Raw genomic sequence first — 12,692 nt, 5'->3', positions numbered from 1 at the left:
ATAAATATTAATTATTTATATATTTATTAAAATAAAAATATTTAATAAAAATAATTATTATATTAATTATTAAATATAAAAATAATAATAAAATATTATTATCATTAATTAAAATATTTTTTTAATTTTTAAAAATTATATAAAATAAATTTTTATAAATTATTTATTTAATTTTTAAATATTAATATAAATATTGAGCAGCATAAATAAAAAAATAATAATAATAAGTATTTTGAATAACGGTGCTTAAAAAACTATTGGCCAAGAGGCCAAACTTGTTGAACTATTGAGAGGTTGAAGTGGTCAAAGGCGGATTTCGGTTCTAAAAATTATAGGGTTCTTCAATTTAATTTTCGATTTAATTTTAATTAAAGTTAATATATTTTTTTAAAGAGAAACATTTGCTTTGAATTGAAATAGGATCGAATTGAGTCTCCAAGAAAAAGAATGGGATCGAATTGAATCCAACAGTCCTATTCGAATTTAAATTCAATTTTAATTCATTTAAATTTGATTGATTTCAGGTTGATTTCAATTCATAATTGCACAGGCAGTGGAGGTGAGGACTGTGGATGGACACGAAGAAATTGGAACAGAGAATAATTTATTGAAGCAATAAAATAGTAGAGGAAGAGGAACGTGGCCATGCCGGAGTTGTAAAATAATGCTAACAAAGAAAAGTGAGAAGAAAGAGACGGGCAAACACAAAGAATCAGATTGAGAGAGAGAGTGAGAGATGGCAAATCCACAGCTAAAATAGGAAACCCACAAAAAAAGGGACAATCGGGAGGTGGGCAAATGCTGGAATAGAGTGGCTGTGAATAAAAGAGTTTGAGATTTATATGGGGAGCGGAACTCTCGTGGAAGGTGTTCGTCGCTGGTTTCAACGCCGCAACATTTCATCATCATCTTCTTCTTCATCTTCTAATACTGTGAATGGTGGAGATAATAATAATATTAGTGGTCAGCCACAATCTTCGGCTGCTAGTGTGCGCGAAAGGCGAAGCAAGGAAGGGGGTGGAAAGCAGCGGCAGGAGGAAGAGAATCAGTTAACGGTTATTGAGGATTATGATTTCTATGGATTAAAGCAGATTAGAGTTCCTAAACGAAATACCCATTTCGCTTTTGGCTCTACTACTACTACCACCATGGATCCACACAAGAAGGTAATCCCCTGCATACTCCTGCCCCTCCTCGTAAAAAATTAAAAATAAAGTGAATATTGATTTTGGGTAATCTTTTTTTTTTTTTTGGTGATCTGCAATTTTCGATTTTTTTTATTTTTATTTTTTTATTGGTAGCTTGTTTTTGTTCAACATTGGATGTAATACAATCCCAGTTGCAGTTTAAAAAAAAATCTGGGTTTTGTTTGGCTGCTTAGTAAATGTGCCAGAAAGGATTAAATCTAAGATGGTGAGTTCTATAAAATGTAATTTCAGGACAAAATGAAACTGAGATTGTGCTTAATTTTTTTATTGGTAGCTTGTTTTTGTTCAACATTGGATGTAATACAATCCCAGTTGTAGTTAAAAAAAAATCTGGGTTTTGTTTGGCTGCTTAGTAAATGTGCCAGAAAGGATTAAATCTAAGATGGTGAGTTCTATGAAGTGTAATTTCAGGACAATATATGAAACTGAGATTGTGCTTAATCTTTTCAGTTAAGTAAATGTTTCGTCCAAAATATGACAACTTTTAATTTTGAAGAATTAATCATATACTTTACCTGTTAAAGACAAAGAATTCTGTTAAAATTTCCTTCAATGAATGGGTTGCAGTGGATGGTAAAAGATGTAAGCTGATCATTTGTTGTCGTGTTTACAGTTCTGGCATGTAAAAAACATTGAGCTATGGGTTGCTCCTAATTCCTAATAGATAGCCTTGAGGAATGGTGAAAGATGTGATTATGCTTTTTGGGTGATACTTTTTCATTTTGCTATCCTTTTGGGGAGATCAATACATTATCTTCCACTAAAAAATATGCATTAGCAATTAACTATATACTACCCAATTTATGATGCCAGATATATTTGTCAAAGAATTTCATGATTATGACATGAATGATTAATGAAAAGTTGTTCTTTGTTTTCCTTTTGGTGATTTATGGAAACTTATGATGTTGTCCCATTAGTTTCATGGTGATCACAGAATCTTGTCCAAAAAGTGTTGAGGGAATGAATCTCTACTTTGTCTCCATGATAATAAGTTTCAATTTTCATCTTGAGGGTATTTACTAGATCTTGTGTTTTTGGCACTAACAGAGCCTTTAAGGATGGGGTTTCCATGATTCCATGATTTCCATCTTTACCTTTCTTTCTCATATTAATCTTGGTTGGGAGCTTATGAACAAATGATGTTATTGAATGAAAGATTCAATTTCATTTCATTCACATATGCACCAACCCCTTCATTCTGTATCTCTACGAGTACATTTTGCAGTTTGAAGTTAATATTGGCAGAGATTGCTATTCTCTTACAGGGCTCTGCTGAAGCAGATTTTTTCACTGAGTATGGAGAGGCAAGTCGATACCATGTACAAGAAGTCATTGGGAAAGGCAGTTACGGTGTTGTTGCTTCTGCAATTGACACTCATACTGGAGAAAGAGTTGCAATCAAGAAGATAAATGATGTTTTTGAGCATGTTTCTGATGCTACACGTATTTTGAGAGAAATTAAGCTTCTTCGGTTGCTTCGACATCCTGATATTGTAGAAATAAAGCATATCATGCTTCCTCCTTCACGTAGAGAATTCAGAGATGTCTATGTTGTTTTTGAGTTGATGGAATCTGATCTTCACCAAGTAATTAAGGCAAATGATGATCTTACTCCCGAACATTATCAGTTTTTCTTGTACCAGCTTCTTCGTGGTCTGAAATATGTACATACAGGTTGGTGCTTTTTGGTGTCCTTTGACTTTTATGGCTCTGCTGATGGGTGATTCAGTTTTCTGGATTGATTGCAGCCAATGTATTTCATCGAGACTTAAAGCCCAAAAACATTCTTGCTAATGCCGATTGCAAACTGAAGATTTGTGATTTTGGTCTTGCTAGAGTATCTTTTAATGAGGCCCCATCAGCTATTTTTTGGACTGTATGTTCTTTCTTTTTTTTTTTTCCCTTAATATTTGTTTTAATTGGTTTAATCTCATTGGAATTTATGGCAAGCAAACCTCTAAAGAAATACAAGCTGACTAAAACTGTTTCTTTTCCCCTTTTATTTTCTTTTTGATTCCATTAAGGACTATGTAGCAACAAGGTGGTATCGCGCTCCTGAACTTTGTGGCTCTTTTTTCTCCAAAGTAAGTGGTATCGCAAATGTGTTGTTGTTTTGTTTTTCTATTCTGCTTACTGTTTTTGAGATGGCTTAAGGTTTATTAAGCATGCAATGTTTTTCTTCTGATTATTGGGTGGTTAAAATGGGAGATATCTTTGCATTGGTTTCTCTTTCCATTTATTCATCTTTCCTAATTCATTTCTTAGCATGTTAGTGGTATTGATCACAGTACCTCATATATAAATATGTATATACAGATGCATGTCCCTATGTGTGTGAGAGAGAGGGAGGAGAGCATAAGTGTTAATTGGTGAAAATATACCAATGAGATCTGCTTACAAAAATTTTGTTTGACATTGGCAAAGTTTGAATTCTTGTTGAAGTAAATTGATGTAGCTAGTAATGCTGACCCTAAATTAGATTGCACATTTGACAAGAGAATTGAACAGAGAACAAAGAGATCAAAAGATCACCTTATTCTGCTAGAATGCTGGTTAGACAACCAGGAAAAATAGAATGCTGGTGACTGATTTTTTTTTTTTTTTCAGAAAACATTGCAACCCTATTATTAGCATAATATTCTGCTAGAATAAAGTTTTGACCATAAAGTCCTAATAGAATAAGGTCTTGAACATAAAATCCTAATAGAATTAAGTCTATGATTTGACCATTCTAAATAAAATATACAAAAAATAAATAACCCTATCCTAATAGAATTATGTCCTGGCCAAAATGGCTTGGTCAATGACAAATAACACTAAATTTAAATTTGTTATAATAGTGTGAACAGTGACCCACTACAATATCATGAAAATTTGCTCATGCGTCAGAAATTATTTCAAATGTTCCTTTAAGATTGATTGTTTCTTTAACTTCAGTTATTATTATTATTATTATTATTATTATTATTATTATTATTATTATTATTAATGTCATCATGTTTGTTTTGAAAATCATTTGTCATCAGCTTAAAAGACGACTATATAATCTTTTAGCTATTTGGCTTATACCATAAATAAATATTTGGAGTTTCTTTAGTCCAATTGATATGATATTGCAGCATTGTTTCAGAGTATGTGGCACCTAGTAATTTCCTACCCAAAGATCTTACTTATTTTTGAGACGTATATTCTTTTTGTAGGTGTCCCATTATGTGTATTATTCAATCCTGATGACTTCATGCCCCTTATTTCTCTGCCTTGATGTATTGAATTTAAATTATCTATTCTTGGTCTTTTATATTTTTGTTACCAGTATTTTACTCTGTGTACTTATTTTCTTCAATTTGTAGAATTTGTGTTCAACATCTCAAAGGAAATGCCTAATTTGAAATTCCTTCTTCTCTTGTAGTACACCCCTGCGATTGATATTTGGAGCATAGGATGCATATTTGCTGAAATGCTTACAGGAAAACCATTGTTTCCTGGGAAGAATGTAGTGCATCAATTGGATCTCATGACTGATTTGCTTGGCACTCCTCCTCCTGAATCCATTTCTAAAGTCAGTATTCCATTGTAGTCTTTTATCTTCTATCGTCAGTATGAAAGCCCATAGTATAATTTAAGCAAATGCTTTCTAAAGTTATATTCTCGATTTTTGTTTTGATTTTCAAATGAAAAACTAGAAAATTCATCTATTTTTCTCTTACTCCTTGTTAGTTTTCTATGCTAAATTTAGAACATGCTTTAGCATGAGATTATTGAAATGGTGATCAAATATTAAAGATTAACTTATACTGAGGTAATGTTTAGGGTTGCTAATGGTGTTCAAGTCCTTTACACCAAAAATGGTGGATTTAAAATGGGTGGGTGGGGCTTATGGAAGGGGGAGGGATACCTCTAGTAGAATAGCCTAAGCTTTTTCGGCCTCCCCATTGATATATATATATATATATATCTATCTATTGTCCTGGTTTTACCTTACATTATTTTCTGGCTTCCTTCTGTTTTTTCCCTTCTTTACATTGGCAGATTAGGAATGAAAAGGCAAAGAGGTATCTTAGTAGCATGCGGAAGAAACATCCGGTTCCATTCTCACAGAAGTTCCCTAATGCAGATCCTTTGGCTCTGCGCCTTCTCGAACACCTGCTTGCATTTGATCCTAAAGATCGTCCAACAGCTGAAGAGGTGAGAAAGATTCAATAAATAATCTGTCTCAAAATTTATAACACAGAAAGAAATATCTATTGTCAAGGAATCATGGCGCCTCCTAACATCTGTATTGCTAGTGCTTTTAGGCATTAGCTGATCCTTATTTTCAAGGTTTGTCAAATGTCGATCGTGAGCCATCATCCACTCAACCGATTTCGAAGCTGGAGTTCGAGTTTGAGAGAAGGAAATTGGCAAAAGATGATGTGAGAGAATTGATCTACAGAGAGGTATGGTTGTACTGTATATAACGACCCAACTAGGGGGCCGCTACCAATGCTAGGGAATGGTTCAGGTTAAGGTTATCAAAACTAGTAGCAAGCCTATAACTTGATAACAACATTTCTTTATTCCATTTAAAGCAATAACTCATAGCAACTCAATAACTATACTCTAGCTTTTCATATATAAACATTTATCATTTCCTTTAAAGATAGCTCTAAAATTGAACCTTTTCATAGTCATTAAAAAAACCTAAAGTATAGTCTCTTTAATCATGCATAATCATAATAGAGTACTTAGAGTGAGAGAACATAAAGTTCATTCAGATCTTTTACATTACATAATATACAACATTCCAGAACCGAAGCACAATACTAAACTATTAAATTACATGTCCCAAAACAAGACTTCATAACATACATCAAACAGTGCTAATCCACTGCATGGCTATCCTCTCTGTTGATACCTTTATTCTTGCGGTTCTGCGTTTGGGGTTAAGGGAAGGGGGTAAGCTTTGGAAAGCTTAGTGAGTAAACTAATACTTATAAATTATTAATTCCGTTCATTTCATACATATGGAATGCATAAAGCATATAATTTTACATATCACAAAAAATTCACATAAGGTAGACTGTCATCAGTGATTTCCCAAAATCAATTTGCCTTGCTCATAAAGATACTTTTCAGGATTTCCTCTTATTATATAACATAACCAATATGCCCAGAAGCTCCTCGGAACTTCCTCTATCATAAATAGTGAGGTAAGGGCTTATTAGGTTTCACTTGGTCTTACCACACTGTATCATGCATGATCATATCATATCCATATCATATCTATATCATAGGAAAAATTAGTGGGTCACCAACATCTATCGAGCATCAACAATTAATTTCAGTGATGCTGCATATTTGTGTTTTAGATACATATAACCTAATAGTATCATGAAATGATGCATGTGAATAGTCATGAGTCCATTTATAATTACATAAAAAGATTATTATTTATTAGGCTTAGTGTTACTCACCTTTTGAAACCTATCAAACACCAACACTTACTGTAGCTCTCTTTCTAACTATAACTCTTTGGATCCCTCAAGTTCGATCCTATAAAATACGGACCCTAATGAGTTATCCGGATCTTTAATACTCTATAAACACATTATAGCATAAATTCTTGGTCATTTCTATATATAAAATTGGGTTTTAGAGCCTTGGAATGAAAAGGGAAAATGGGCAGGTAGAAGTAACTTCTGCTGTCGAACTCAAGTGCCCTCAAGAAGCAGTAGCTACTTCAATTGCCGAAGTTATGGCTTTCGGTAGCCGAACGTGGGTACTTCCAGAATTCCCAATTTGAACCACAGAAACTCAACTAGGCCAAAACTTGATCCTTTTTCTTTCCTAAGCTCAAAACTCAACTCAAAAATATATATTTACGCCATAAACTAATCAACTAACCCTACCAAACCTAGAATTTCAATTTGCATTCACAATTCCTTTAAATCCACAAGGAATTTCAAATCCAACCAAACCCAAAGTAAAAGAACATTCCAAAAGAATCATTATTTCACAAAGTCTCATTCTCAACCTCTCATGTAATTTAAATTCTCCTCTTTATTTCAACCTAAAGCATATTACATAAACTCCTCAAATTAAAGAGAGAACAAGATCTCTCTTGCATGCAACATCAATTAACAACATCCATGGACAAGAAAAGGAAGAATTAGCTATCACAGCACAAGAAAGACTTACCTTTGAAGCTAAACTCCCTAAACACTAGGATTGCATGCAAAGAAGAATTCTTTATCTACTCTTCAGCTTAATTCCTTTTTCCTCCCATCTAGAACTCCTTGCATGGAAGAGAAAGAAAAAAAAAAGAAATTCAATTGATCACAAATTCACTTTAAAGGTAAAAGAAGAAGAGAAACAAGAATTTTGGGTCTCATAGTTACCAAAATAGAGGAAGAAAATGTATTTTCATACATTTTTGTCCGTCCTAGCACCTTTTTATACCTTCGGTAAAAAAAGGACTTGGGTAGTCGGAAGAGGAGGTTTCGGCAAACGAAGTAGTTACTGTACCTGCATGCTCTTTTAATCCAAAAACCTCCAACTCCAAACTCTAAATCCTCTATCACTTAACTCAAAGCACTATTAGAGTTTCTATCACCATCCTAACTCATCCTCGGAATTCTAGCTTGAACCGAAATTCCCAAATAGTGCAGTAATTCAAACATTGGAAACTTGGTGGATGTTATAATATAAGTGATGTGTGCTTTATGCTGTATTGTTTGTCCTTCACACATCACTATAATTAATGAAATTTTGTTATAAACAGATACTAGAATATCATCCTCAGATGCTGCAGGAGTACCTTCGAGGTGGAGAACAAACAAGCTTTATGTATCCAAGGTAGGGTGGTGGCCCAAAACCTCAAATCCATATTAGTTGCTAACCTCTAATGTAAATTTGTATTAAGATGAAAAATACTTTGCTTCGTTTGGAATCCAATTTTTACTTAAAATAATTAGAAGCTATTCCTAGAAGTATTGTGATCTGGTCAAGGTAAAACTGCTAGTCATATGAGCTCCTTGCAATTAAGTTTTGTGTTGTATTTTTGGGGTTGGAGTTTGCATAATATATGATACAGGCTGCCAACACTCAAAATACACAAAAATAAGAGGTTGCATTTTTAAATTAAGGTCCTTTATCATTGACTTGAGCATTTTGAGCTAATAAAACGGATTTTTTTTCTTTAACTTTTATGAAAATGCAAAAATGATATTGTACAAACTTATATTGTTAATGCTTGGTAAATAAAGATGCTACTGAACCGCAGAATATTTAAAGAGAATGAAAGAGAACCCGTTCCTTCCTGAACAGGAATATATATGGGGATTCTGAAATGCATCTACAAAATTAGTTTTCTTATTGTTATCATCATATTTTGTAGGGAATAATATTATTTTCTCTCTCACACACACATAGAAGTATAAATTGATTTTTCATTCTCCTTCCTGTAAATAATTAAAAATAACTCCATGAAATAAAATTTTAAAAATTTTGTGAAAACCTTAATGTTTATCATGTGTAACGGTTGACTTTTTTATATTTTTAAATAGAAGTTTGATGAAGGATTTTTTTTTTTAAGTCCCCCCTCCCACCAAAAAAAAAAATTATAATCCACTCTATACATGTTGATTGTCAAATAAATAATTCATGTTATTCAGCTAAAAATTATTAAAAAAATTATTGTAATTGGAATCTTTTACATTCTGCTACAATTCAGTAACTTAATGTTACTCTTTAATGTTAACTACAGTGGTGTTGATCGATTCAAGAGGCAATTTGCACATCTTGAAGAGCATTATGGTAAAGGTGAAAGAAGCACTCCACTCCAAAGGGAGCATGCTTCCTTGCCTAGGTATGGATTGGACAAAAATTTGAGTTCTCATTTTTCATTTTATTTTTATTCTGAATCTCTAACATTAGCAAGCTGGTTCAGTTTTCATTCCTGCTAACAAATGTGTGTTAGTATGTGTAATGATTCATTGTGTCAGCATGCAAAAAAAGGTCCTACTTAAATCTGTTTGTTGGCATGTATTATATACATGAATATTCATGACATAAAGGCTCTTCCACAGGCAACGTGTTCCCGCTCCCAAGGAGGAGACTTCTAAGAAAAACAATGATTTGGAGAGGCAAACCTCATCTTCTGTTGCAAATAATGGTTCACAAAATGCAACAGTAACACAGAATGGCTCTTCCAAACCAAACTACTCCAATCGTGGCTTATTGAAGAGTGCTAGCATTAGTGCTTCCAAGTGTATAGGAATGAAACCAAGAACAGATAGAGAGGTAATTAACTCGTTTTACATGCAGTTATTATTTGGTTATAATTCTCTTATGTGATAACCACTGTTCTGTGCAAGTCAAATATGGTTTTATAGTCACTTACGAATCATGGGTTTCTCTCTCAATTACCATGGAATCAGAGACATCAAATGGATTAGATGTGGTACAGCTTATTTGTTTAAGTACATAAAACAACAATAAGCTAGGAGCTTTATGTTCAGATGTGCACTGGGCATGTTTTCTGCCTCTTTTTTTTCCCTTTTTTTTATTTTTATTATTAAAAGAAGTGGATATGGCTGCAAGTGACTGTTGTTTAAATAATGGCGGTTTTCAGAAATGAGATGGTATCTCATGGTTTTAAATATATCATTGATTACATTATAGGTGATTTTTTTCTTTTCTTTTTTTTTGGTGGGTGGGCAGGGCGGGGTTTGGTGGGGAGGAGTTGTGGGGAGAGATACCTGGCCACGGGCTGGAACTGCCGGTTTGGCCAGTCTCATGGTTTGGACCATTTTCGGTTGAAAACAGTTTAATACAGTTTTGGTCGAGTTCCAGTTCGGCTCTGCTTCTAATGTAAAAATAAATAAATAAAAGGGATCCAACGTTCTTTTTAAAAAAAAAAAAATGAAAAATTTGTAATTTTTTGAATTGTGCTGGTTCCGGGCCGGTTCATGAACTGGAACTGTTGTCCTGGTCCACTCCACGATTTGAACTGGCCTGTGGCCTGGTCTATGGGGGAATGAAAAGTACTCGTGGCTTTTTGTTTTATCTTTATACTGTAGAACATATCATGATATTTTGAGTTCATACCAGATATACATCACTTTGTATTGTGATATTTGAACAGTTGACCAAGAATAAAAATTAGGACTAATCACCCAGAAGTAGTGAAGTGTCAGTTTGCAACTATGGCTTCAACTATTTGGATAGCCAATTGTAGCCTAATCTTTAATTATGATCTGCAATTGTGGCCACCTCTCAGTAGTGCTTTGGCCGCATTGCAACTTATAATTAAAGATCAGGTCACAATTGGCTATTTCTCCATTTCAAGTCATAATTGCAAATTCATACCAAAATTAGATACATTTTCAATGAAGAACCCTAGTTATAACCAATTGATATAATAGTATCATATATTTGGAGATGCATTGTATCATGATATGTTGAACAATTGACCAAGAAAAAACTTATTAAGTTACTAACAATGTGTGTCAAACTGCACACCAGGACTTCCAAGAAAGGCATAGTTAGCATTCTATAGCCAGTAAACCTTACACTATTGCTATTATTAATGATCTCATATTTGTCAATAGTAATGCATTTATATATTTATTTATGCATTAAACTTTGAATGCCATTACTTGTAAATTAATATCTATATCTTTATTCTGTTTATTTGTCTGCTTATTGAACCATCAGTAAATTTGGCAATTTAGACTTGAAAAGCATTTTGGGTACGATGGTAGGTAATGTAAAGTATAAAAATTTACAAGGGAATGAACCATCTGTTTGAGCTCCATTACAGACTACTAAACATATGCTAAAATTAGACCCAGTCATGGTCCAGCTCAGACCTGGAACTGGCCCAATACAACCCGGGACCGGAGCCCCAGATTATTTTCTCTCCTCTCAAATTGAACGGGAACTGGTCTGGTTTATTTTTGGGTCTGAACTGGCCTCTTTTAAAAACAATAAAAAATAAAAAATTTCATTCTTTGGATTTGATCAAAATCGGATCGAACCAGAACTCGAATGTGGACCCGGGGGACCTTGCAGTCCGGTTCCAAAGACCGAAACTGGTAGCAACATCTTGCTAAAATCCTGGTGGTTTGCTTGCATGTTTTGTTTACATTCTATTTTTTTCCTTGCAGGAGACAATTCCTGAGGTCAACAATGAGTCTATCAGTGAATTGTCTGAGAAGGTTGCAAAGCTCCATGCCTGATACCTGATACTTGTTATAATCTCATGTAGAGATTCAAATGGCTTAACCTTATCATCTGCCCATTTCCCTCCATTATATGAACAGAGGGTGTTTCTCAATGACCTAAAAAGAGGATCAGGTAGAAGCTAACATAGGACTTCATTGGCTTAGTTACCCATCATTTATGTCGCTAGATTACAGGAAAGAGATGCTTCCTTGTTAATAGCTCCATCTGTAATCCTTTGTATCTGGGCAGAAGTCCATCTGCATTTTGGACAAACAGCATAGTATTATTATTATTATTCCGATTTTTATCCCTTTTTGCTTAGTGTGATGGCAGGAAAATAGAGTTTTGGCCTGAAGAGAGGGTGGCATTATGCTTGATGACAGTTATAGTAAGTTTTGATTCATGTTACAAATGGCATCATTGGATTAATGTTTTTAAAAAGCAACGAAGCAAACTCCATGAGTTCTTTTAATGCATTGATTCATATACTTTTGTTGGGGGAATTCCAGTACTTGTATATACGAATGCAATTCACCATTGTTTTCATGTGGCTTTTAGGAATATTTCTTGGATCAGTTCTTGAGGCGGAGATAAAACAATTTGATATATATTTTTTTTTGCTTCTCACTAAAAAAGGGAAAGTGCAGAGTTAAAGTGAGGGCAATTTCAATATTTCACATTGATTTTACCCTTAGTATCACACATAATAATTCTTAATTCTTGTTTAGACTGAGTATATCATAAATTTAAAACACACGGGATAACATATTTGTGCTTTTGGTTCATAATGGATTATGTATAGGTAAATTTTTTCCAGTACACAAAATGAGATGTTGGAAGCCATTAATTTGATTTTAGAATTAATTGAACTAACTCATCCCTTTTTTTGGAACGTAGAATTTTGTAAGAACTCAATTCAATTCAATTTTTTTTTTGTTAATTTTATTTTTGGAATGAAAGAATTTAATTTTTTTAAATTAAAAAATTATTATTTTAAGACAGAATTGATTGTGTGAGAATTCTTTTAGATTCTTTTTTTACAAATTATTTATTTCAAATGAGCCTATTAAAATTAATTTGGCAAGCTTTAGAGATTAAATAATAATTTTAAATATATATATATATATATATATATATATATATATATATATATATATATATATATATGAAAGAAAAACTATTATTATTTGTAATTATAATAAAATTATTAATTTAATTTTTAAGATTTGATAAAGTTAATGATTCAATAATTTTTTTTTAAAAGGATTTTCATCA

The 12,692-nt window shown here is 33.0% G+C and overlaps 1 protein-coding gene across 1 annotated transcript; it reads left to right on the top strand.

Annotated features, from left to right (window-relative positions):
* The first annotated feature begins 277 nt into the window (after window positions 1–277).
* Window positions 278–11,858, top strand: LOC110651995 (mitogen-activated protein kinase 9). The gene is made up of 11 exons (XM_021807481.2): window positions 278–1,166; window positions 2,477–2,885; window positions 2,960–3,087; window positions 3,236–3,295; window positions 4,621–4,770; window positions 5,241–5,396; window positions 5,507–5,647; window positions 7,972–8,045; window positions 8,956–9,057; window positions 9,278–9,491; window positions 11,360–11,858. Exons 1-11 carry the CDS (start codon window positions 843–845, stop codon window positions 11,429–11,431), a joined length of 1,830 nt encoding a protein of 609 aa, XP_021663173.2. The 5' UTR covers window positions 278–842; the 3' UTR covers window positions 11,432–11,858.
* The last annotated feature ends 834 nt before the right edge of the window (window positions 11,859–12,692 follow it).

Source organism: Hevea brasiliensis, chromosome 13, assembly GCF_030052815.1.
Source record: "Hevea brasiliensis isolate MT/VB/25A 57/8 chromosome 13, ASM3005281v1, whole genome shotgun sequence".
In the NCBI taxonomy this organism is placed as follows: Eukaryota; Viridiplantae; Streptophyta; class Magnoliopsida; order Malpighiales; family Euphorbiaceae; genus Hevea; species Hevea brasiliensis.
This window is presented reverse-complemented; position numbering and strand designations above follow the sequence as displayed.

Excerpts from the sequence above, each read along its gene's own strand:
- LOC110651995 (XM_021807481.2), top strand. The coding sequence starts at position 843 with ATGGGGAGCGGAACTCTCGTGGAAGGTGTTCGTCGCTGGTTTCAACGC. Across the intron at positions 3,088-3,235 it reads CATCAGCTATTTTTTGGACT|GACTATGTAGCAACAAGGTG; the intron begins GTATGTTCTTTC and ends GATTCCATTAAG. Across the intron at positions 9,492-11,359 it reads AACCAAGAACAGATAGAGAG|GAGACAATTCCTGAGGTCAA; the intron begins GTAATTAACTCG and ends TTTTCCTTGCAG.